This window comes from Pyrgilauda ruficollis, unplaced genomic scaffold (genome assembly GCF_017590135.1).
Source record: "Pyrgilauda ruficollis isolate IOZ18807 unplaced genomic scaffold, ASM1759013v1 scaffold142, whole genome shotgun sequence".
Taxonomy (NCBI): domain Eukaryota; kingdom Metazoa; phylum Chordata; class Aves; order Passeriformes; family Passeridae; genus Pyrgilauda; species Pyrgilauda ruficollis.
The window spans coordinates 487,837-512,499 of NW_024512766.1; the positions used below are offsets into that span (position 1 = coordinate 487,837).

Below are 24,663 nucleotides of genomic sequence, written 5' to 3' on the forward strand. Positions count from 1 at the left end.
CATAAGGACTGTATTTAATGAAGTGACTCCCACCTCAGAAGAACGAGACTGCTTTGACTACATTACCATGATAATCAACAATTAAGTTGGCATTTGCCAGCCATAACCACAGATGTCTTCTTTGAAGTGTGGGAGAAACAGCACTAATGTCAAATACCACACTGTGGGAACACTTGGCATGCAAGACCAGCACAAGGAAATGAAGCAGTTGGCCATGCTCCTGGAAGATACTGTGATGGAAGTGACATAAATATATAATTAGGAGAATCCATCCATCCATACATCAACAAGTTCTGCTTTAATCATCAGAGATAAATCTGCTGATTAATGCATAATCCATGCATCAACAAGCTCTGTACCTGCTTTGCTGTAAATGTGTTGGGGAAATCACAAGCACTTTTCATTGTTCTTCAGCTCTTCTGCTGTGGAGGTATCCCTGACTCTGATTTTAAGAAGGCTGCTGAGAGGCCCTGCTTTGACTTTGATGTCTACATGTAAGCAGATGTCTACAATAAGCAGAGCTGCCCCAGCAATGCCTTTGAGCAAAGAACCACCTCTAAATCATAGTCCAGTAGTAATGCTCATATTTGGCTTGTGCACGTCTTGCTCGGTTCCAGTACAGTAAGTTCAATAGGCTTGGAGCTGAGCTGCAGCAGAGCCATTAATCAAAAACCCTATAAAATTGAGTTCCAGGAATTTATAAATGCATAATACGAATATAAGCTGTGGGATTTTTTTCTGTAAACACTCCATCTCAGTGATGCTTCTTGTCTCCCCAAGCACTAGCCAGCATAGCTTGTTCTTGATTCCTATCTGCCTCAACATTTTACCTTGCTTTGAGCCCGTCTTCCAGTTCACAGGCCTTGGAAAGGGGAGAGAGCAAGGAAATTGTCAGCATCCCAAAAGCCAACCTATTTTTCTGACATGACCTTTTTTTTTGACATGAACCCCTATGTCTGTGATCAACTGTTTGCCTAATTTCTGGAATAAGACGGGCAGGACCTGATTCCTCTGACCCATACACCAGCCGCCACTCCATGAAATATCAAAAATTCAGTATAACCCCAAAATCCACCAAAATACTTGGGCATCTCTTCACTAACTTCAGCTGGATTGATCTATAGGGTTCTAGGGTCTTTGCTTTCAGACTGCTCAGAAAATGAATAGTACTTTTTGCTTTCTCTGAAGGCAGGTTCTCTCTGTTTATGCTTTCCTTTTGCATGAAAACTCTCCACTCCTCTCCTTCAGTCCTATCATGTGTTAAATCCCCAGTTTTAACTGTCACAGATGAAAGTCTGACACTGGAAAGTTTTTCCATTGGTTCCACCTCCTTCTGAGAACACTTGACCTTCTGAAATGCTGCTGGATGATTATTTTGGAGAGGGCTGAACATGGAGATCACTTTCTTTGCCTTCCAGGAGTGATCTGCAAAGGACTTTCCTAGTGAATTAATTTGTTTTCATGTACTCTGCAATGCTCTGTTGTGCCTTATCCAGACTGTGATGGCATAAGCACATGTTGGTCTCTGACTCCAAAAAACTTGTCAAGTGGAGAGAGGAGTTTTCTTGTAGGTCTTGGGTGTTTTTCTTTTTTTTTTTTTTTTTTTTTAGTTTGGCACATAAGCACACCTCAGAAATTCATAAAGCACTGAAAATATTCATTGTAGGCCAAGTAAATGGAGCCAATGTTTAATTTTTCATTTTTAAGTGCTGATGCAGGGCACAACACTGCACATGCAGCTTACAAGGCTCCCACCACTAGCATTTGGACTCCATTTTAAGCCTATAAATCACATGCTAAGTATAGTGCTTGTTTGGGTCTGTTAAATATTTCCTTCTCATTTGTTCTTATCAACATCCAGTAATGATATATACATATGTCATGCAAGACAGTAAATATGCAGACATTTCAAGGAAAGGTTCAGTGCCATATCTCTGCTGATTAATGCATAAATGTTTGAAACTAGCATAAATGCTAGGGTAGTGATAACCTTTGGCAGAGCCCAGAGGAAAGAACACAGCAGATAAATGTTCTCCTATGAAAAGTAACAAAACTCATGTGACACCCAGCCTCCATTTCAGGGACTCCAGACAATTGTGTTCCCTAGTCCTGTTCACTCCCAGGTGCATTTCACTCAGTCTGAGAGGCAGGAAATTGCATTTTCATCTTTATTCTTCTGCCAGCTGTAAGCTAAACCCATACTTGAAGGCTATAGCAACAAATGCATTAAGTAGAGGAATCTCCTGCCACTTTGCTCATCAGTCATTTGAACTCTATCCTTCTATTTCTCATGGTAGTACCAGATGGAGGAGGAGCCTTGCCTACATGATGCAGTTGTAAGAAGAAGCAGGTGAGGCTTTGCATGGTGCTGTTGGTTCCAGCACTACCAAAAATTAAAAAAATGGGGAGGGACCTCAAGTGCTTCAATCTGAGGATGAAGCTGAATGGTGCAACTGAAAGTAAGAAATCCCAGGATTCAGGAAACCATCCATGACCTGTTCAGCAAACGTCTTAATATTGCAGTAAAATCCTGTTACTAATATAGCCTTGAAACAGAATGAGACCTGCACTTTTACCTCGCTTTCTAAGTGATAATTTCAGAAGGAGAAAATTAAGATATGAGCCAAACCCCCATGAGCTCAAGTGGCCAGAACAGATTTTTGTCCCTCCTAACGTGACAGTGCAGCAAGATAAGAACTGCTTGGCTGAAAGACCAGGCAGGCAGAGGGTGTCCTTCTAACAGCAACAGGTTGCTTAGAAAACATGCAATTTTCATCACTGGAGGCTGCTGAGGACAGGATAAACAGACATTTATTTACAGGGAAGAGTTTGTGAATAAGAGAATGGTGATCTCTTTATTTTCATTTATGATTATGTGTGATTTTTGTTGACTGAATCTTTTACTTTATGAGATTCTCAGGGCTGCTGCAAGAGGAGAGAGAGGTGTGCTTCATGTAGAAAAAATGTACTTGTAAATTTATGGTCAATAGATAACAAAACTTGCACAGAAACACTGTGATATGTTATTTCAGATTTTGCATTAATGCCTATTTCTGAATTCATTGTCTTTGCAAACTCACTGGATAGCAAAAGATAACAGATCTTAAAAAATCCCCAAAACCTACCACCAAAACAACTGGCTTAAGTTTTTCCTAAACTTTTTTTCTTCCTTTGCTTATTTATGGCTCATTGTGTAAGAAAAACACAGAATATGACACTGATTCTGTACCTGTGCTGTGTATGGGCAGAAATCTAGGTTTGCCTGCCTGTCAGGGAATGCATATCGCCCTGAGCCTGTCTGTCTTACTAAAATAGTTATTGAGATCTGCTAAACAAAATATGCAATGATGGTTTCCAAGCTTCCATGAATAATTCTATGCAACCATGTATAATTATGATTATCATAAATATCCTCTGTTTACATAACACCTCAGTGGAGCTGCTGAATTCTCTGTGGCCTCTATACATACAGTGCCATGAAATGCAAACATTGCCTCTGCCTAAACACTCCTTAACAAACACACTGTGAAAGCTGTGTGTGGAGGGAGATACCGGCCAGGAATATCTGAGCCTGGGTTTATAAGGGAAGAGCACGGAATCTTCTATGTTTGCATGAGATATGTTGGTGTAAGAACAGCAAAAAATCTGGTAAGAATCTCACCAATACTTCAAAATTCATAGGAAATTGGAATTGTCTTGGAAAAATAAAACTGGGGTGAGAATTGAGCACATTTTTAAAACTCTCACAGGTAAAAACACTAACTGTAAGCTCTCCCTCTTTGCAGAGAGTCAGCGAAGCACTCTCATAGAAGTCTAGCACATAGCAGGTGTTGAAAATGGAAATGCAATTTCCCAGCTAGGCAGACATCCAATATTTATGAGCCAAGTCTGTGGAAATAGCAAACTGCCAATAGGGATAGAATAATTTAGCAGAAAATCAAGCAAGTTTTCCACTTCAAGAGAATTTGTCATTCACCTTGTGTCCGATCCTATTCCTACCAGTGTCTGAATGTATTGTCTGGTGCTGAAGCAATCCTACAAGACACTACAACAAAGACATGAATATCCTTCTTGCTAGAGCTGATTACAGTTATGTAGGTATTTGGCAGAGCCAAGTGATGTATGGCTGAGAAAAAGAAAAAAAACCCACACACACCTGACAGGGAATCAACCTACTGACTTGCAGAAGCACTTCTCACATTTCCTAGGCAAGATTTTAAACCCAGATTAAATGTTGCATTCACATTTTGACAATGCCATAGTTTTGTCAGACATGCTTAGAAACTTCTGCCACATTTGGGTGGAAATCTTTCATAAGCAACAGAAGCTGCTCTGAGATCTCTGGAGCAGGGAAATGTGACCCTTGCACTTTTGGATGGAGGTCAGAACCAGAACCGCAGGAATAGAATGGCTCTGGAGGAGCAGGTCTGGGACACACCTTCTGCTCAGTCAAAATTTGAGGTACTTGGATTTTCCCTGTAGTAAGGAGAAGAAGAATTGAAAATTGCCAGACAGAGGGATCTGCGCCTGTCAACACTCCTAACTCAAAAGTCAACTCCCAAATTTGCTTGAGAATTTCCTGTCTCCTTCTGATAAGGCTCCTGTCTCCTTTTGGCAGACTCTCCACACTGAACTGCCAAGCTATGCACAACAAGCCATGTTTCATGGGTATTTGCACAAATTTAGAAACTGCTGGCACTACCACACATGGCCCAGAAATCAGTGGATCAATACAGAGCATTAAGGTGTGGGGAACTGAATTAATATGTCAAAGACATGAAAATATTCAGTGAATTCCCTTTTTTCCTTCTGTCTGAAGTTCACTCAGTTACAAGACTGGGGAGTAGGCTGGACCAAGGCTGAGCTCTTGGAAAAATAGACCCTAAGAGGAAAAAGAACTTGAAGCTGGGTCTCTGTAAGGGTGAAATTCAGCTTTGAGAACTAGTTTTATGTGAATTATGACAGCCCTGCCACCACCCCAGTGTGTTTGTTATTCAGGGAGACATGCCAAATAACCTCCATGAAGTGACTGCTTTTTTTTTGAGCTGGAACTTACTCCTGGACAGTTTGTTGTAAGCACTTGGTCAGAGTCACAGCAAGACACTTTGGAGCCCATTTTCAACCCTCCATTCTCCTTTCCCTCTTCTTTGAGCTCCTACCAGCTGCTGCCAGCAAAGATTCCTGGATCCTCAAGGGTCTGCAGGGTCCCCTCTTAGAAACAGGGAGCAATTTTGCCACATGCTTCTTTTGGTGCTTGGTCCTGATCACTGTATTCCTTGCTTGGCTGGATATTCCAAAATGTCAGGCTGTACAGCTAAATGGGTGGAGTGGGTTTGTCCCATCCTCTCCAAGTCCCTCCATTCCCAAGAAGTCTCCATACTTATTTTTACAAATTTACAATAACCACCCTCAGATCAAAGTCCGAAATTCCCTTTAAATTTCCTCATTCCTTCATGAGCTTGAAGGAGTGATTGTGGAAAGCAAAGCAAAAATGGGGACTGACCACTGGCAAAATTATTTTCTTTTTTTTTTTTTTCTGTTAATGACAAAATGTTTCTAGTCTCTCAAACTGTACTTAATATTTTGTAAAGCAGATGCATCACCTATAAGCTGAAACTCCATAGGTCAACATAAAAGGAATTTTTATGTGTAAATAGAAAGGTGGTTTGTATGAATGTGTCCACAAAATTTATATTGTGGTGCTTTGGAAACAGAAGCCAAAACAGCTTTGCACCTGATCCATGAAAAATGAAGTTTGTTTAGACTGAAATCCCTCAGAAATGTTCTGTTCATCTTAGGAAATCAGCTTATACCCCAAGAGCTGAGTATAAATGGAAAAATATAAAGAAATCTACTTGCTCCCCAAAACAGAAGAAAAGGGGAATGAATGAGTGAATAAGCAACTGAATGGATGTCAGAGGGCTGTGCTGGTGTTTAGCAATGTGTTACTAATAAGAGCCAGTGGAGGAGTATTTAAATGTGCAGTACCTGGGTTCTAGCAATGCATTACTAATTACAGCTCAAGGAATTTTCCTTAGAGCATTCATGCAAACTGGTTTGGGTGTGAATTCATTGTGACACGGGCAGACCACTGCCTGACAAATTCCCACCCCGAGATATTTGCAGAGCAAGGGTTCAAAATGAAAACATATATTCTCATGAGTTGTTCCTAGTACAACCTGGCAATTCAAACACACATGGTAAAGCTGGTCCAATTATTTTTGAAGAATTTTAAGGGATTTTTCTGTGGTGAGCACTAGCTGTCAGTCACCTAGTATCTTCTGTGCATGACTTGAAGATTCTCACCTGATAAAAAGGCAGGACATTTTTTTTTTGGGGGGGGGGTGTGGGGTGTGGAGGGGGGCGGGGGCGGAAAGCCCCACATAGCCATGCCCATTGAGAAGGGCTGCATTTTTCAGATGCACACCCTTCTACAACTAGCTGAGGAAAGGAATTTACTCACTTAAAGCTCCATGCAAGTGCAAGTTCCAGCTTGTCGTGGGTGAAAGAGCCTGGAAGCTTTGGTCCCACTCTTCTCCAATAGCATGATTTTTACCCTGAGGGACTGCTGATCCCTCTGAAACAGCTGGACTGATCAGCAACTCAGATAATTGCATTTCTTTTCCACTATCCTCATTCTAGTGAGGGCCTCACTATAAAACCTTGAGTTGGCTGGGTTTACAGAGGCACTGAGTAGAAGGACTGTACATACTGGGCTGTCAGCACTAAGGATCACAGGTTTACACCGTGAACAAGTGCTTCCCTCACTGCAACATGCAATAAATAAAATTAAACTGGACAACAGATTGATCTTCCTTCTGAACTAGAAAGGAAAGTTGTCTTTGAATTATTTCAGGGCAAGTAACCATCAGAAGACACAAAAATTAAAAGAAATAAGATGTGTCTGCTCTTCCAGAATTCCCCATCACAGAGACAGTCTGGTCTGGCTCCTAGTTACTTCTAAATAAATGTTAAAAACTAGGTATGATAGCAAAATAGATATGAAAATATTTGTTGGAACAGAAATATTCTTTATCCATGCAGTTATTGCTTTAGAACTGGGGGTTGTTCAGCCTGGAGAAGAAAAGTGATCTCATTCTGGCCTTCCAGGATCTGCAGGAGCCTACTGGAAAGATGGAGAGAGACAAGGGCCTGGAGTGACAGGACAAGGGGCAATGGCTTCACACTTGCAGAGAGCAGGTTTAGATTGGATACCAGGAAGAAATTCTTCCCTGTGAGGGTGGTGAGGCCCTGGCACAGGTTTCCCAGAGCAGCTGTGGCTGCCCCATCCCTGGCAGTGCCCCAGGCCAGGCTGGATGGGGCTCTGAGCAACCTGGGCTAGTGGAAGGTGTCCCTGCACATGGCAGTGGGTTGGGGCAAGGTGGTCTTTAAGGTCCCTTCCTTTTAACTTTCTTTAAATTCACATTCTAGGTTGTAGATTAAAGTTTGGGGTTTCTTCTTTGTTGCAGGGTTTTTTAATAATTATTTTTTACATGAAGAAAATCTTTTATTGCAAGGAAATTAGGTATTGTCAAGAGCAAAAGAAGGAAGTTGAAGAAATGTTGACACAGTTTTGATTGCGAAGAAGGAATCTGAGGTGAAGACACAACCATTGTACTAAATCTGTACAAACATTCTAGGAGGGAACATAGCAAGGCTCAGAGGTACTAAAAGTCTTAATGAAACAGGAAGGCAAGTAAACAAAGTGTTAAACTATCATGTGATTAAGTAGATGCAGACACAGTACAGAAGTCTGATAAAGCAATTAGTTTTCTGTGCCTCTAAAGAACTTTGAAAAAAAAAATCCAACCTTGATTTTAACCATTAAGAATGGTTTCAGTTTCAGTCTTCTTGAAAGAGGAATGCAGGGATGCCTTTTCCCTTAATTCCTTTTTTTTTTTGGTCTAACCCTCACCAAGCCTCACAAGGCTTCCTTGTAGGAGAAAAATGAGAAAAAGAAGATCATATGCAAAGCATGAAGAGAAGAAAGACGATAATGAGAAAATAGAGATGCCAAAGGTCCTCAAAAAGCCCAACCTTTCCTACAGTCAAACAGAAGGGATTCAAACGAGAATTTGCCTTCTCACAAAAATAAGGAATGCATTGAAAAATTACATAAGCAGCAATAATTGTGTCTTTTTTGTTTTGGGGGCTTGGTCAGACGTCATAGATTTATTTCATCATCATGGTGTCAGGAGAAGAAGAGAAAAACAGTGGTAAAGAAATTTTGAAAGGTATCAGCATCATATAAAGTTGAGAAAAATTTGTGAGAAACCTTTTTTTGCACAACATATTTGAATCTTTTTCAGGAAATTTTAGAGGAGCTTGTGGACCTCATCTACTCAGATGATGCTGGACTACAGAGACATCAAACTGAAGGAAAAAAATAAAAAGAATACTACAAACTCCTGATTTATGTTTAGAGAAGAAAAAAATAAAGGAAAAACTGCCAGGCTGCACAGCAGAAGCAAAACAAATTGCATGTTTTGGAGGAAAAACAGAAGACAATCAGAGCTGACAAGGTTACCAAACCACAAACCCATAGGAACATGCAGACACAGGAGATAATTGAAGACTACAGGCAAAATTTGACAAAAGGTAATCAGAGCCAACTTGTAAAAGAAGCATCAAGGATTGAATTATGTGTGGAAAAACAGTACCAGTTTATGCAGCTCCAGCTTTTGGAAAGATTTGTTTTGCAAAAGAGAAGCAAAATTCTGCAAAAGATGGCAAAAGAACGCTGAAGGTATTTACCAAGAAACTCGGTGTGTGTGCATGTCTGAAGAACAGAAATAATGATTGGAACTCTTGGATAATTATATACATATAAATATAACTATATATATATATATGTATATGTATACGTATATGTATGTATGTATGTATGTATGTATGTATGTATGACAGTCACAGAACCACAGAATGATTTGGGTTGGAAGGGACCTTGAAGATTATCTCATTCCACACCCCTGCCATGGGCAGGGATGTCGCCCTGATTTTGTAAGACTTTGTTAAGCCTTCTGATGTTTACATTCTTTCAACAAACTTTCTCACACACAGTTCTGTAAATAACCTATGTTTTGCATTCTTTCATGGAGGTGGAGAGAATTGATGGACCCTTGGTCTGTCCAGTGGCATTGGAGAGGTGGCACTGTCACCCTCCAATCCACTGTCACCTTTAGAAAACTATAAATGTTGGAGTCAGAAAATAAAGCTTCTTCTTTTTTGTTCCCCTCGAGAGCAGCAGTGTCTGTGTCATCATTTCGTGCCTTATCACAACACAGGGACACCTTCCACTAGCCCAGGTTGCTCCAAGCCCCATCCAGCCTGGCTGTGGACACTGCCAGGGATGGGGCAGCCACAGCTGCTCTGGACAACCTGTGCCAGGGCCTCAGCACCCTCACAGGGAACAATTTCTTCCTGATAACCTAAATTTTCCTTTTCAGTATGAAGCCATTTCCCCTTGTCCTGTCACTCCAGGTTCCCTATTTGTATTTTTTGGGTACTGTATTATCAGTCTCCTTGGTATGCAGGTGGGAAATTATTTGCTCAAATGTCCCTCAATAGAAAGCTTAAAGCAGGAATAGTCACTTAATAATAAGATTAAAATCAAAGGTGCTGTGAAATCTCATAAATGAAATGCAAATAAAACATAATTTTAAAAAAATCTACTTAGATAAAGAGCAAGGCATCTTCAGTGTTGTTCTGTGTACAGTTAGTGCACATGTACATGCACACACACACACGTATATCTATATATAATATTATATTTACATATGTAATTTCCAATGTTTAAACCAAAAAAGTCAGTGATTCAGACACTCTCCAGAGACTGAACATTACTATGATTTTTGTGCTTCTGATTTCCCATCCAAAGGTGCTACATTTCCATTTCAAACTGTTGTAAGAACAAGGTCTAAATTACCTATATATAAATTCAATTTAGACAAATTTTAAAAGATTTTGACAGAGTTAATCAACTTTAAGTGGAATCCAGACTGCAGTGCTTGTTGGAAGGTAGGAAAGACCAAGGCAGACAATTTCCTGTGGCATGAGAAGTAAAACTTCAAATTAATCTCTTTCCTTTTTCTGTCCAGAACTGGAGCTTTCAAGATAGCTGAACAATTAGGTGACAAAAAGATACAGAAAAAATGGCTTTGCAAAATCATATATCCTTAGTGTAATTCAGCCCTTGTTGAGACAAGACTTTGATGTTGATAATTGACAAAGCTGGGCTGGTGATGAATAAACTTGACACCTGGCTCTTTTCATATTGATCCTTCAGTCTTTCCAGATGGCAGAGTTTACTTCTGTTCCCATCTGTTCCTTTTCAGTAAGGAAAAGGGAGGAAAACCCAAAATTGCTAAAACATTTTTATGGCTTTTAGAAGTATCTTTGAGGTTCTTTTCAAGTTCTTTGCTCTGGACCACATTCCTGCGGAAGGCTGCCGATGGCACCTATGATTATTTGCCTCAGATCAAAGGTAGGATGCCAGGTTTCATTTTTCAGATTTGGTCTGACATAATTAATCTGGATGAGAATTTCATGGATGGAAAAAGTGAGAGAGCTGGAGTCACCACACCAACACCTTCTTGCAAAAAGAGAGGCGAAAACAAGCAAGGAAGCAAAGAAACAAGCAAGGGCAGTATCAGACTGTGATTAGATAATTTTTGACAGGTCAGAGCAGAATTTTGGACAACTGTTTCTACATTAAGAAAACTTTTTTATTATTATTATTTTTGTGCGAAACTACCACTCTCATTTCTCTGGCTATTGGCAATATTTTCTCTCTTGAGTTCTCAGGTCTTGACTCTGGTCTAAATTTTTCACTGCCTCAGGATAAACTTATTCCCTGGGGGCACATTAGGCTACTTCCATGTAAGTGGGGTCAGAATTAGGCCTCTGTTAAGTTCGTTATCTCCAGAGTTAGCAACTGGCAGTTCAAGAATATTCAGCAAGAGGAAAATAGAAGCTGATGGATGGGAAAAGATGGAAAAAACCCAGAATGAAATCCATCAATGGTAATCTGCCAGGTAACCAGAAAATAATTTTGGATGCTTCTTTGATCTATAAGTTTCTGTGTATTGCTCAAAAAAAAAAAATAGTTTATCATCAGGAGAAAATTCAGAAAGTAATTGGAATAAACAAATCTCCCTAAATAGCCATAAATATTTAGAGTGTTTATGAATAAAAATGAAAATAATTGAATTTATGGACCTGGCTGAAGGAAGGTTGTGGTGCCCATGTGTACTCTGCTCCGGTAAGACCCCACCTGGAATATTGCATCGAGTTCTGGTGCTCCCAACAGAAGAAGGACATGGAACTGTTGGAACAAGTCCAGAGGAGGTCACAAAGTTGATCAGAGGACTGGAGAAGTTCACCTATGGAGACAGACTGGGAAAGCTGGGGCTGTTCACCCTGGGGAGGAGAAGAGTGTGGAGACCTCACAGAACCTTCCAGTATCTGAAGGGGATACAGGGAAGCTGGAGGGGGACTTTTCATCAGGAGCTGTAGTGACAGGGCAAGGGAGAAGGAAAAGGGAAAATTAGGTTAGATATTAGGAAGAAATTGTTCCCTGTGAGGGCGGTGAGACCTTGGCACAGGTTGCCCAGAGAAGCTGTGGCTGCCCTGTTCCTGAAAGTGCCCAAGGCCAGGTTGGATGGGATTGGAGCAAGCTGGGCTAGTGGAAGGTGTCCCTGCCCATGGCAGGGGGATTTGGAACTGGATGATTTTTAAGGTCCCTTCCAACCCAAATCATTCTGTGATTCCTGTAGAGGACCAGGAAGATTTCTGATTCCAGTCATCCTGAAGGATCATGTTGCCCTAAAATCAGCTGAAAAAAGGCTGTAGCTTGGTTCATGTGCCTCACCAAGCAGTCTGGATACCTGAGAGGAGCCTCAGGGTGTTTGCATCGATCTGGCAGAGCATTGGACTGTCCTCTGAGCTCGTCCTGCAGGGGAGCTGGCTCATACACTGCTGTCTCTGCTGCTCCACCAGAGCTGCTTTACCCATCAGGGTGTCTTAACAGCAGCCTGCAGGGTGTCTTTGGCTGTCCCTGGAGAGCTTTGCACTGCCATCCAAGCAGATATAAGGTTGGTTATCCTGATGCAGTTTTGCTAACAGATTGGAGAATCTGGAGATTCCATGAGGGAAGGTGCAGGCCTGGTAATTTGTATGGAGATACCTCCTGGAACACAGTCCAGGTTGCTGCCAGGCTACAGATCCATCCACCATCTTGAAGAGATGGTACTGAGCTTTTCACAGAACCACAGAATTACTGAGGTTGGACAAAACCTTCCAGATCATCAAGTCCAGCCTGTGACCAATCTCTACCTTGTCACCCAGCCCAGAGCACTGAGTGGCAGGTCCAGTAGTCCCTTGGAGACCTGCAGGGATGGGGATTCAGCACCTCTCTGGGCAGCCCCTTCCAATGCCTGAGTACCTTTTCCATGGAGAAATTCCTCCTGATGTCCATCCTGAACCTCCCCTGGAGGCCGTTTCCTCTTGTCCTGTCCCTTGTTCCCTGCGAGCAGAGCCCGATCCCCCCCAGTCCCCCCCAGCTGTCCCCTCCTGTCAGGGAGTTGTGCAGAGCCAGAAGGTCCCCCCTGAGCCTCCTTTTCTCCAGGCTGAGCCCCCCCAGCTCCCTCAGCCCCTCCTGGTGCTCCAGACCCTTCCCCAGCTCCGTTCCTTTCTCTGGACATGCTCCAGCCTCTCAATATCTTTCTTGTAGTGAGGTCCCCAAAACTGGGCCCAGGACTCAGGTGTGGCCTCACCAGTGCAACCTTTCTTTTGAGAAAGATCTCTTCTCCAAGAACGGGCTATTTATTTAAAATATTTCTGTTACTTTCACCAACGACACATGTTATTTTCACTTTTTCCTCAAGGAATGCCATCACAAAAAGGTAACTGCTAGAATTTAACTAAAGAAAAAATAAAATTGAAGCCAAACCACTTGTCTAAAATGATCTCTTGCCAGCTGTCCTACTGCCACCCAGGACTGTGTTGTTGCTAACAACTTGTCCATGGGAAAGCACTCAATCCTGTAGTAATGAATGGCACTCAAGCTGGATGGGGGATGGTATGAAAATTTTAAGTGGAGTGATGGAAGCTCAGTCACTTGATGAAATTAAAATTAGACATGACAGAGCTTTGAGGAATATTGTATCTGGCTGGCTGGGATCTTAGAGAGACAGACCGTATTAGGAGATATTAGACTGTACTAGGGATGGATTTTGTTGGGTTTAATTCTCCAGTACTGAGGAATTTCTCTTTGCCTCCTGAGCCCAAGAGCCCCCTCTGAGGCAGAACCATCATGCCCTTGTTTTCTCCAGGTTAATGTGCTTCACTGGCTTTGTCCTTGTAGCTCCGAGTACCAGTTCCCTGGTCTGTGGATGGCTGGTGGATGAGTCAACAAGGACACAGGGTTTTTTTGAGCCAGGGAGAAACCTGAAAGGTTTTTAAGCTTTGGTGTCCACAGAGACTTAGTTGAGATTTATTAGAACAAGTGGGGAACTTTGTTCTAATAGCTGATAAATTCCAACAAAAAAAAAAAAAAAACAAAAAAGGTATTTGTTGCAATTTTTCCAATCAAAATACTACTTATCAAATATAGGCATATTCTCTCCCCTTCTCTGATTTCTATGGCTCAACATACTAAAATTATATGGATGTACATTCATGGTTTAAAAAAATCCTCAAAAATAAACCCCAAGACACAAATTCAAAGTTACAGCCTCACAAATATTAGTAGGATTGCCTGGGGTGCAACTGAGAGCAGAACTTAACCTGCAGTCAGGTGGGTTTCCATGTTTGCCCTGATCCTGTGTTAATCAGAAATGCATTGGAATCAGTGGAAGTGCTGGTGTCAGTCTGAACCAGAGGTACAAAGAAAGATTGAGGTAATCAAATGAACACACCAAAGGACAACTAAATCAATAAGATTTGATAATGCTGGTTCAAAAAACAGATGATGCTGAAAATTAATCAGCTTTTATTTCAGAGGAATGAGGCAAATGAGAACCTCTGGGGAAAAAAAATGACAGGAAGATTTGCTACTAGAAGAAAGACAGGAAAAAAATCACTGGACTTTAAACCATTTCTGTTTCCCCAAAACTCAAACTTTTCCAAGGGAGATCACTCCCTATCCTAGCAGATGTGAAAAGCAGATTAGCTTCTCAGGGCAGCATTTAAGTCCATGAAGCTTTTGTTTATTTTCTTTTTTTTTAAAGTAAAACCACCACAACAACAACAACAACAACAACTCCCCAAACTCATCTTGCAGTAGTATTTAGATTGTTTCTCTTTTCTCAGAGCTTGTGATAGTTTGTCTTTCAACAGGAAAACTAAACATATTTCCTGAGTTAAAGTTTTCAGACTTAAAAAGGCAGTTTGAACAGCACGGGAACACAGAAAGGCATTTTTAACACAGATATTTTCTCTGAGCAGAAAAAAAATGTGTCAGCCCAGATTCATTAATGAATACATTTTGTATAAATAAATTAATACTTTGTTCTAGTTACATCTGGAGTACATCTAGGAAGAAAGACATATTGAGGCAATATTTCCTAAAGGTGTCCCTATATGATGAGATGGTTTTCATCTCTCTCATAAAGAGTTTTACTCTGTAAAAATCATAGAAACATAGAATGGTTTGGGTTGGAAGGAACCTCAAAAATCACCTCAATCTGAAAGTGTTAAAGAGTCGAGCTGAAGAAACATTAAATGGGAGAAGGAACAGGCTGCAAATGGATAGAAAGAATGGAAAAGATAGAAAAAAATGCTAATAGAAGGACAGAGATTTGTTAGAAAAATGCAGAAAATAACAGATTCAGAGGAGAAAGGCCTAAGATAATATGACTAGGAAAAATCAATTCAGAGCAACTGAATTAAATGTTAGGGAGAAAGTTGGAAAGGCATAATACTGAAAATTAGCTAGCCATGATTTAAACAAGGAATTAGTGCTGGATTTTTTAGACAAAACTTATTTTGCAGTAGAAGAGAGACACAAAAGAGAAAAATAGTGAGTGCAAAAAGTCAGTGTGATTGCAGAAGGCAGGCAAATAGAGGAAAGAGGTCTCCTGGTTTTGGAACATCACTTTTATTCCTGAATGCCATAGTGACATGAAGTTTTGGATGAAATTGAGGGAAGTCAGAAAACTGAAAAAACATAATTAAGAAATTGAAGGATATTCTTAAAGGAAAAAAAAAAAAATCATATTAACCCTGTAAGAAAAGAATGAGCTTAAACAAAGGACAGCTTAAGTCAAATATATGAGGGATATCTTTAGCATACAGGAACAAAGAAGGAAAGTTGGTCAAGATGTTAGGGGTTCTAAGTGGGATAACAGGCAAATATGGATAAACAGCAAAGAAAAAACACCTTTTCAGAAAGATTTTTTTAATGTTATGGAGTTAATATCTGCAATGTGCATTTGGAAAGCCAGTCATGTAAAATCTTACTGTGCAAATTGTTTGAGAAATGAGTGCAGAAAATAGTTTTACCTCTCACAGGAGCTGAAAACACTGAAGTAGATAATTATTTTTTAACTTTTAAATGTACAAATCCAGCAAAGACCCCTTAGCACATGAAATTATGTCTCACTCTTAACAACTCAGTGGTTTAGCCTCCATCAGATTTATGAGGTCTATATTTGGCACCTAAAGGCCAAAATATCTCATCTTGGTTTGGAGCAGAAACCAAACACTGCCCAAATCCCATCTCTGGAGGGGACAGAAGCTGATTTTGTCTCGCAACTGTGTCCATCTCCTGGGTGAGGCAGAATTCACTAGAGAGGATGCTGTATTCAAACTTGTCTAACCACAGAGCTTTTCAAAAAAAGTGGTTGGGCTTAAATTTCACACTCACAACCTGAATTCATGTAGAGTACAAAATGCTTCTTCCTTCTGCAGCTCTACAGTTCCCTGCGAGTTACCTCTGACTGTATCAATTCAGACTTTTGGCAAACACGGTTGAATTTTTTGTAAGGCAATGCCTAGAAATATATATTTTTGAATTAACTTGGTTCTCGCATGGTAACTCAGCTATTGTAAGACAAAACATGTAAAATCTATAGCAGGATCAGACTCAAAATACAGGAATTTATTGCTAGAAGGTATGAAAGAGCAACTGAGAAGAAGCACGTTTATTGCTGTGGTTCCATTATGGGCAACATACACATTGGAAATGTTAGAGGAGTTGCTGCATATCTTACCCTGTGGGTTGCAATCCTTGCAGAGTGTTTTCATCACCTCTGGTGTAGGTTTTTTTAACAAATAACACAGATAAGTTATTTAAGAGATAAGTGGACTCTGCTCCGCAGAATGTGAGCATTTTCACGGCTACACAAGCGGCGACTCTCGCTCTGCCTGATGGAAATGTGGAACAGCCTGTCATCCTTCCCATGTGCCTTGAAAGGCAACCACCAGGCTCCTTCTCTGGGCCTGAGATGACAACCAGAAAACTCTGTTTCGACATGCACAGACACACAGCCTTCTCCGATGTGGCAGCTCCATCACATGTTCCCTCAGGTGGGAATTCCACACACAAACCCAGAGGCTGAACTGGGAAAGACCCTTCCTCATGTGTGTGAAGAGGTGGAGAGGAGATGGAGGCAGGGAAAGATCAGAGAGGGAGGAGTATATGGTCCTGCTGTGTTCTTTCAAGCGCTTGCTGCCCTGAAGGAAAGGGCCACCTCTCCTGGCTTGCTTGTACCATGAGAAGGAGAGAAGGGAACTCTGAACTGAGCAGTGTGCTTGAATGAGGTTAGTTCCTCGGGAAGTGTAATCTCCCTTGAGGCTTCCTGCAGAGGACTCCCCTTCCCCTATGGACTTAAGGCTCGTGATACAATCAGGAGCATAGCTGTGGATGTTGCTCCTAGCACTCATTTCACAACCTTGAAACTACTCCATGTCCACCCTTAGCAATTCTCTCTTCACATGCACATCCCATCTGTCCCCTCAGAAAGCAACTGATCCCCGCATCCTCCACTCACAGATGCACAAAGATTCTCCCACACAGCAACAGCTGCCATCCCCCTCCATCAGCCCTTCCCACTGGCTGCGCCTGGGCACCACCAGGAGACACACACACATGGCCAGGCAAACATCTGTATGGAGACCCCGATGTTCCAGCCCCTTGCAAGCAGATTTCTCTGGCATGGTCATGGCTGCAAAGGACCCAGGTAAGCACAAATGCCCCACGTTCTCCACACTGACCACAGCTCGCTCACTCTTTCCTGCAACAACCTATTGATCCCTTTCTCTTTTCTCATCCAGCTGACAGGTTGATGCCACTGTTTGATTTTCATTTTCCTCGTGGAAGGAGCAGAGTGGTCAGAGGTAAGCAGAGCACTGTTGGCAGTGGGCTGAGCAGGCTGTGGTGTGTGGTATCAGCCCATCTGAATCCCAGTGTCTGAGACTGCATCTCCCCCTCATGGACAACTGCTTCACCATCCCCTCCACCCACAGCCTGCCATGGTGGAAAGTTCACTCCCAGCAGAGAAGAAAGGTCCTTCCCGCAGACTGCAACCAGCTGCAAGAACTGCCAGGAAAAATTATCCTGCTGGAGAGCTTGAGCTGGACTTTGCAGTGGGAAACCAGTGTAAAATACAGGATAATGGGTTCCCAACAAAACCTATGGCTGCATGAACACTAATTGCTTATTATTTCACAGGTTGCTTGCTTTTATTTTAGCAGGAATTTGTCCTTGCAATGAACAGAAAAGGGATCTTCAAACCATGCTCCATGGGACTGATGTTATTTAAGGTCTGGGCTCAGAGGCTTCAACCTTTAAGTTTAGAGGGTCTCTGTGATCAGACTTCTTCCACAGGATTACTCACAATCTTCTCACCAGCTATACCAGCTATGGGTGGAAACAAGCACTTTCCTACTCCATATAGAAGAACCCAAAGTCCTAGACGAGCCACACAATTTGAAGGTGTTTTACACCAGATTTGAAGAACAGCTGTTGTCAAATACAATTGTTTTGAAGGGAAAAAAGTTCCTAGTGCTTTTTTCTGACACCCAAGATGTATCCTATGTTTTCAGCCCTCAACCAACTGCACATTACTCCAGCACTGCTTCAAGCCATGGAGAAAGCCAGTGCTTTCCTCTTTCCTTTGACTGACATCTGTAGTCCTTCTGTGCGCTTCAGCCCAATGGTTGTTCATCCAAGAGCCCTTTTAACTTGTCCCAGAGAAACCTCTCTGCCCTTTTTGCCAGCAGCAGTATTCAGAGGTTTTAACATGTAAAAATAAGGTTCATTGGTATGCTTCTGAATGAAGCTGCTTTAAATATTGTAGTTAAATATACTGGGTTTTTCTAAGGATTATTCAGCACTTATTCATAAAAAGTCTGCAAAAAAACTCTAAAGGAGAGCCTGTCTGCTGTGCAAGTCATGCAGAAGGCAAGTACATCTAGAGCACATCAGGTCCTATTGCTACCCACGCACCAAACCATTTTCCTGGTTAGTCATCCTTTCCTACCCTCCTTCTCAATGCAAACATTGCTTTCCTAGCACTCACAAAACTCACCCCTGGTGCTGGCTTTACGTAAGTGATTTCGACATGGAGAGCTGTGCCACGAATGCAGTGGACACGTGATGCTCCACTCAGCCTCTGGTAGCCACCCTTCATGTCAGCACAGCCTCCTGGGTGGCTCTTGGGGACTTCCACATGGGCCTTCTCCTTACAGAAACCCAAGGCTCTTACACACCCCACAGGGGTTTCAACTTCTTCCTGGATGGTCTTCATCACCTGCAACTCTCACCCCTGTCCCTCGCACATTCCGTGTATCCATGTGCCTATCACCAAGGTCTGGATTTACCTGTGCCCTTGCACTGAACTCCTAGTCTGCTTTCCTGGTGCAACTGCATGCACCTAGGGCCCTTTGCACACTTAACATCCCTCACAACGAGAGGCAGATAATGAGAGATGCCTTAAGCCTTCATAAACTTTTTCTTACTCCTCATCTTCCTTCCCCCATAAGTGGTTTTCCTTCTCCCAGACTCCACACCCAGGTCTGCAACCCTCACCTATACTTCCCTCATGTCCTTCGAGCATGCTGTGTGCACAAATCTCTCTTATCAGACACAACTTTTCCCTCCCTTCACCTTCCCTTGCACAGCCCTTGCAAGCAGGCACAGCCTGACAGGTCCCTTCCTGGCTCTCACACTGCTGTGTGTCAACCCACGCTGAGCTCCTCACCCCTTGTAACAGGAACTGTCATTCCCATCCACTTCCACCTCATGCCCTACATCTCCCAACTCCACTAGCCTCCCCACACACTTCACACTTTACTTTTGACCTCAGCACAGCCATGTGGCTTATACAGCCACCAGGTATTTTTTCCTCCCATTCCTCCTCCTCCGACCCCTTTATATCTTTAGCCATTTCTCCACCAGCACATTTGTTCTGTTCCCTCTTGCTGTTTCACTCAGCCAGTACCTACCACAGAGATATAAACACATTTGTTACATCTGTTGCAACAGAAAATCACTCCTTTTTGTTTGTGTACGTTCTCCTCCTCCCACAGTCTTCCCATTATTCCTTGCCTGCTGTTCCTTCCCCCAACTGCTTCCCCTGCAACTTATTGCCTGTTCTTTCCCCATGTTGCTCCTACTCCCCAGCAAAGAGGCAACCCCAGTTCTGCTGAGCATATCCACTGCACCTTTGCACCACTCCCTCTCTTTGCTTACTAAGAAACACACCCCCAAATTTTCCTTCACTCTCTGCTCTCGTCCTGTATCTCCTCTAAACCACCTCTTTCCTAGGCATTACAGAAAACATACCTCTTCATTTCATCCTCATTCATACCTCCTACATTCCTTAATTTTTCCTAATTCTCATGCTCCTCAACACCTGCCATGGCTTTATATCCTTGCTGCAGTTCATCCTGCTCCTTTGACTTCCACTCTCTTGAATTTCCTCACACCACTTCCCCGTGGCTTTTTCACCAGTTCTGTCTCTCCCTTGCAGGCAGGCAGCACACTCCAGCAGACTTCCAGCCTGCTCTGAAATATCTCTAATTAGTTACCCCTTCACATACTTACAGGATCCTTTTCCCCTCACCACACCCTATCTCCATCCAGCTCACTTTTCCCTCTGTGCTCCTGCTCTCAGCACATGTTTCCATCACCATGCAAGCCTTGCCTTTCATACTCTGATACCTTCCTTGTAAATACATTCCCATATCTATTTCTTGACAGAATCAAAGGTGTCTCCTTTTGACACCCCCCACAAGCATCATGTAGCAGATTATTTTCCATACCTTTCTCCAAATAGCTAATACTTCACATTTTAACTCCTCCTCCAAACATCCTTTGTGCCTTCACCTTTCTCTCTCCACTCCCACTCCATACCCAACCTCCCCCTTGCAGACCCTACCATCCTTGTATGTCCCTTTCTCATCCTCACCCAGCCTCTAGCCTGTACCTTTTCCCATTCTCTCTCTCGTGTTACTTCCTCTTGTGAGCTCCTAAACTTTCTGCCACCCACAAGGATCCTCTTTTTCCAGTTGATGTGCAGCAGTTTCCCTTTCGAACTGACCACCTTTGCATGTCTCACATGCCATTGTTACCCCAGTGCACAACAATGAACATGTAGCACTTTATTTCTGCTTTATAACACCTTCCCTCCAGTTTTTATATACCTTTATATGCCCCATTTCATTTTTTGTTCCCTGAAGAGAAAAACACTCCAACCCACAGCACAACAATACAAGCAAAACCCCTTAAACCTACTTGTTCTGCATACCTCAAAATATAGCACCCTTCTATACAAAGCACCCCACTGCCGGCACCTCCACTTCTCCTCATGTTTTGGCTCCACCACCTGCAATCATGCCTGGATTTTGTCCCCCCACCATGCTCACACACAGAACCCCGGTATTTACACGTGTATCTCAGACCAATCTTTTTACTGCCAGCAGCTGGGACCACGCTGAACTCTTCCATTCTCTGCTGCTTTTGTCTGGCAAGGCTTTTCTTTTTCTTTTTCTTTTTCTTTTTCTTTTTCTTTTTCTTTTTCTTTTTCTTTTTCTTTTATTAGATTTTGCTTTTCCTTGCATCCCATTTATAGGTGCTTCTTGTGCCACTTCTCCACTTGCAAGCTTGCACATATCAGGTATTTCTGCACCTGAAAGTGCCTCTCCTACTTGTCTGGATATTTTCCTGAAGGCACAAATGCAAAGGCAAAACTTTACATACCATTTGCAGTCCTCATGCAACAAATCACATGAGCCTGAGAGCAAAGAGTGTTTTCTGAAAGATTGTAGCTCACAACAATCCTCTGGACACATCCCTGTCTATTTAAGAAGGGGGGAGAGGGAGGAGTAACCCCCCTCACACATACACACATGCACACACACACACACACACACACACAGTCATCTCTAAATAACTGGTTTTGCAATATAGGAACAAGAGAATGTACACATAGCAGCCCTATTCAATCCAAAATATCCATCTCTCCAGATACTGCATATTTATAGTTATAGCTTTTATATAGCTTTCCCATTTATTTTAATGAAGGATTAAGAACTGATCAGAAAACTATCTAAACCATTCAAGGACTTTTTCCCCTCTTGCCTAAGGGCATTTTGGTGTCTCCACAGGACTCGCCTGTAACTGACACTTCAAGCTGCATTTTAGCTGTTTAGATGAGAAACAGCTTTCTATTTTGCTCTCTAGATGTGCATCTCTGTTGATTAGTTGTCTACTGCATTCCTAGAAGGTACTCACCAAACGCTGGGAGCTGCCATGTAAGAATAGTTTCCCTGCAATTCCAGCACAGAGTGAGTGTATCTTTTTCACCTAGACACAGATGTGCAGGGAATCTTTTGATCTCCAGCTCTTCCCAGAGAATTTAGTGTTTGGGTTTGAGGAGAATGAGGATTAATTCAAAGGTCATGAACAGGGTTTTCAGTGTCTGGTATATGCACAAAGTATGAAAGCTCTAGTGAAGCTGGTTACCTGTGGCAGGCGAGGTCTAGAAATTGGGAATTTTGCCTTTGCTTGTCATGGGCTCTAACTTTGCCGAAGGGCGAGTATGCTATGTGTGCTGAGGCTGCTTCTTGCAATCCACGGTCAAGATTTTCAACCCCTTTTGTTATATCTGAGCTTGCTGTTTTCCCTCTTAAGACAAAACCAAAAGTCTCTTTTCTTTTGCCTCTTATATCAGATTTCCTGTAGCACCTCACATTTCTCCTCCACCACTTTCTTTCCAGGGACCCGAACAACAGTGTGAGGAGCGGGAGGAGAGGGGAACCTCAGGACTGAAGCAAACTATAGGGCAAGTAGGGGTGAGGGAAGGAGGAGGCACAACGGGAAAGGCAACATTTGGGACACATCTACCATTTACAAGACCCCCACCTCCTCCCCATTATACTTCTTTAAAGGATCCCTCTTTCCCCCTCCCCTCCCCACCCTCTTAGGACCCTATTAGAAAACGTCAAATTTCCCTTACCGTGGTAGGAGTAACCATGGCATCCGTATGAATGTTTCCAGAAAAGTCGACATGAAGAGAAAGGTGGCTGTAAATACGTTCATTCAAAGTCCCAAAGTTGGTCTGCTTGGGTTGCGCAGAGTTGCTCTATGGGAGAGGAGCCTTAAACTCTGAGTCCCGTGAACATAATCTGCTCGATTATAACAAACCAGCTCAGCCAGATGGCTCTGTGCTCTGTGGATTAACCCCTTTATTGCCACACTCTGCTTTCCCTACCTACCATTTATAACAACCTTGCCTGGTTGGGGAAATTCAGAGAATGAGGCATTTTTTTGAAAATAGCAAAACCGTTGCAAAGGTCCTTTTCCCCCCTCTGTGCTCTAAAAAAAAAAAAAAAAAAAAAAAAATCCTGTGCCTTTTTTTTTTTTTTTTTTTTTTTTTTTTTTTTTTTTTTTCAAACACAATTGATGGTTTTATTCCTCTTCCTGGGAAAACCTCGTCATATTATTAAGAACAGTATTAGCACCAGGGAACGTTTTAGAGAATTCTTTTGTTAAATCACCACCATTCCTTCCAGACTGCAATTCTCAGCAGACGAGTATTTTATTGCAGGAATGTCTCTGTGTTTGCACTCTAATGGTCCATCCACTCCCCCCTTCCCGCCCCTCTGTCCCCCACACTCCCTCTGTCTCCCACATGCACGCACATACACACACTTTGCTCACAATGCCAGCATGTGCTGCTATTCCTACCCGTGTTCACAAGTCACTGTAGGACATGTCAAGCAGGTGAAATAGAGACACAGAGCTACAATGCCATAAGCCCCCACTCTCTTGCTCTGACTTCCCTTTAATTTTTTTTTTCCAGTTATTTGCAAATCTTTGACAAATTTATGTCCTCAATCAGTATTTCTGACAAGGAAGTCACTCTCCATGACACAAAAATAAGTGCTGGAAGAAACACTCACTATTAAGATCAGACCTTAGGATGGATTTGTGTACAGTTCCTCCTGTTTTGACTCGCAGATTCGTCCATTAAGGATGGCAATTGCCAAAAACATGGAAAGTTCATCAGCAACCAGCAGTGACTGGTTCCCAAACTTTTTATTTAGAGAGATTGCTCACAGAGATGGCTGATAAATTTAGCTGCATGCCTCTAAGTCTCCCTCTAAATTTACATGCTTAAGTCATCCTTCTTTTCTGTTTGATTTCAGCTTAATTGAGCAAGTCATAACCATAAGAACGTGGTCATATAAGATACGAGATGACACTTTAAATCATAAGGGTTACCAGATTGTTTCCTTAAAGAATATTTTTACTAGATCAATAAGTTTTTTTCTGTTCCTGTTTAACCATGGATTGTTTTTCTCTTTTCCTTCCCTGTTTAAAGATAATTAGCCCTCTCCTGCTGTCAAAGCCTTGTACCATTGCCTTGAAGACATTTTAATCTACCTGGAAAGTTGTCACAGTTTTATTGAAATATTTACCACCATAGATTGAAATACAGATGGTGTCGTTAGTTGCAATTGTCCTTCCTCTGAATTTTTTCAAGCATAAAATGGTCCCATTTAGGGAATTCTACAATTTAAATGGTCCTGTTGAGGGGATTCCACAATTTGTATCTGTCTCACAAGTTCTGCCTTTCTCACCCAGATGGAGAACAAAAGTCGTCTTCCACCACCGCCTCCTAAGAATTCTATACTAAACCTTGCTGCTCTGCCAATTAAAAAAAAAAAACCCAACCAACAAACCAAAAAAAAAAAAAAAAAAAAAAAAAAAAAAAAAAAAAAAAAAAAAAAAAAACCCCCAAAAAAAAAAAAAAAAAACAAAACACAAAAAGCCCCCAACAAACGAAAAACCAAACCTCCTCAAACTTGTCTAACTCTAGTTCCAATGGTTTTTGTCTCACCCTGTTCCTGAATGCTGTTTCCGTCTGATTTAGAGCTTTTTCAGCTAAGATGAGGGAACTCGAATTAAATCCTGTGTGTCCCCCACCCAGCCCAAGCACTGCAATCGTATCTGAGAAATGCCTAAAATGTGACTCAGCGTTTAATCTCCTGAAGTAGACAAACAGTGCTAGGAATAGAAAACTTTCCTGTGGCTGGTGAACTTTCGTCTGAAGGTAGGCAAAGGGTTAAGCCTCTGAAGGCAGTCCTAGACCGGGAACTTCACATTTGCAGTAGGGAAAAAACCAAACAGACAAAAAAAACCAAAAAAACAAAAAA

The 24,663-nt window shown here is 42.0% G+C and overlaps 1 protein-coding gene across 2 annotated transcripts in view; it reads right to left on the reverse strand.

The window, feature by feature from the left end:
- The window catches only part of NTF3 (neurotrophin 3), a 50,665-nt gene extending 27,213 nt beyond the window's left edge, over positions 1-23,452 (reverse strand). The window contains exons 1-2 of one of the 2 annotated variants that reach the window (XM_041460357.1): positions 23,421-23,452; positions 22,461-22,586 (exon numbers count right to left, since the gene is read on the reverse strand). In XM_041460357.1, the coding sequence (XP_041316291.1) occupies positions 22,461-22,478 (18 nt within the window). In that variant the 5' untranslated portion in view covers positions 22,479-22,586; positions 23,421-23,452. Of the gene's footprint in view, positions 1-11,217; positions 11,261-22,460; positions 22,587-23,420 lie in introns of those variants that run through there. The other variant, XM_041460358.1, reaches the window with a different exon arrangement.
- Positions 23,453-24,663: the final 1,211 nt, after the last annotated feature.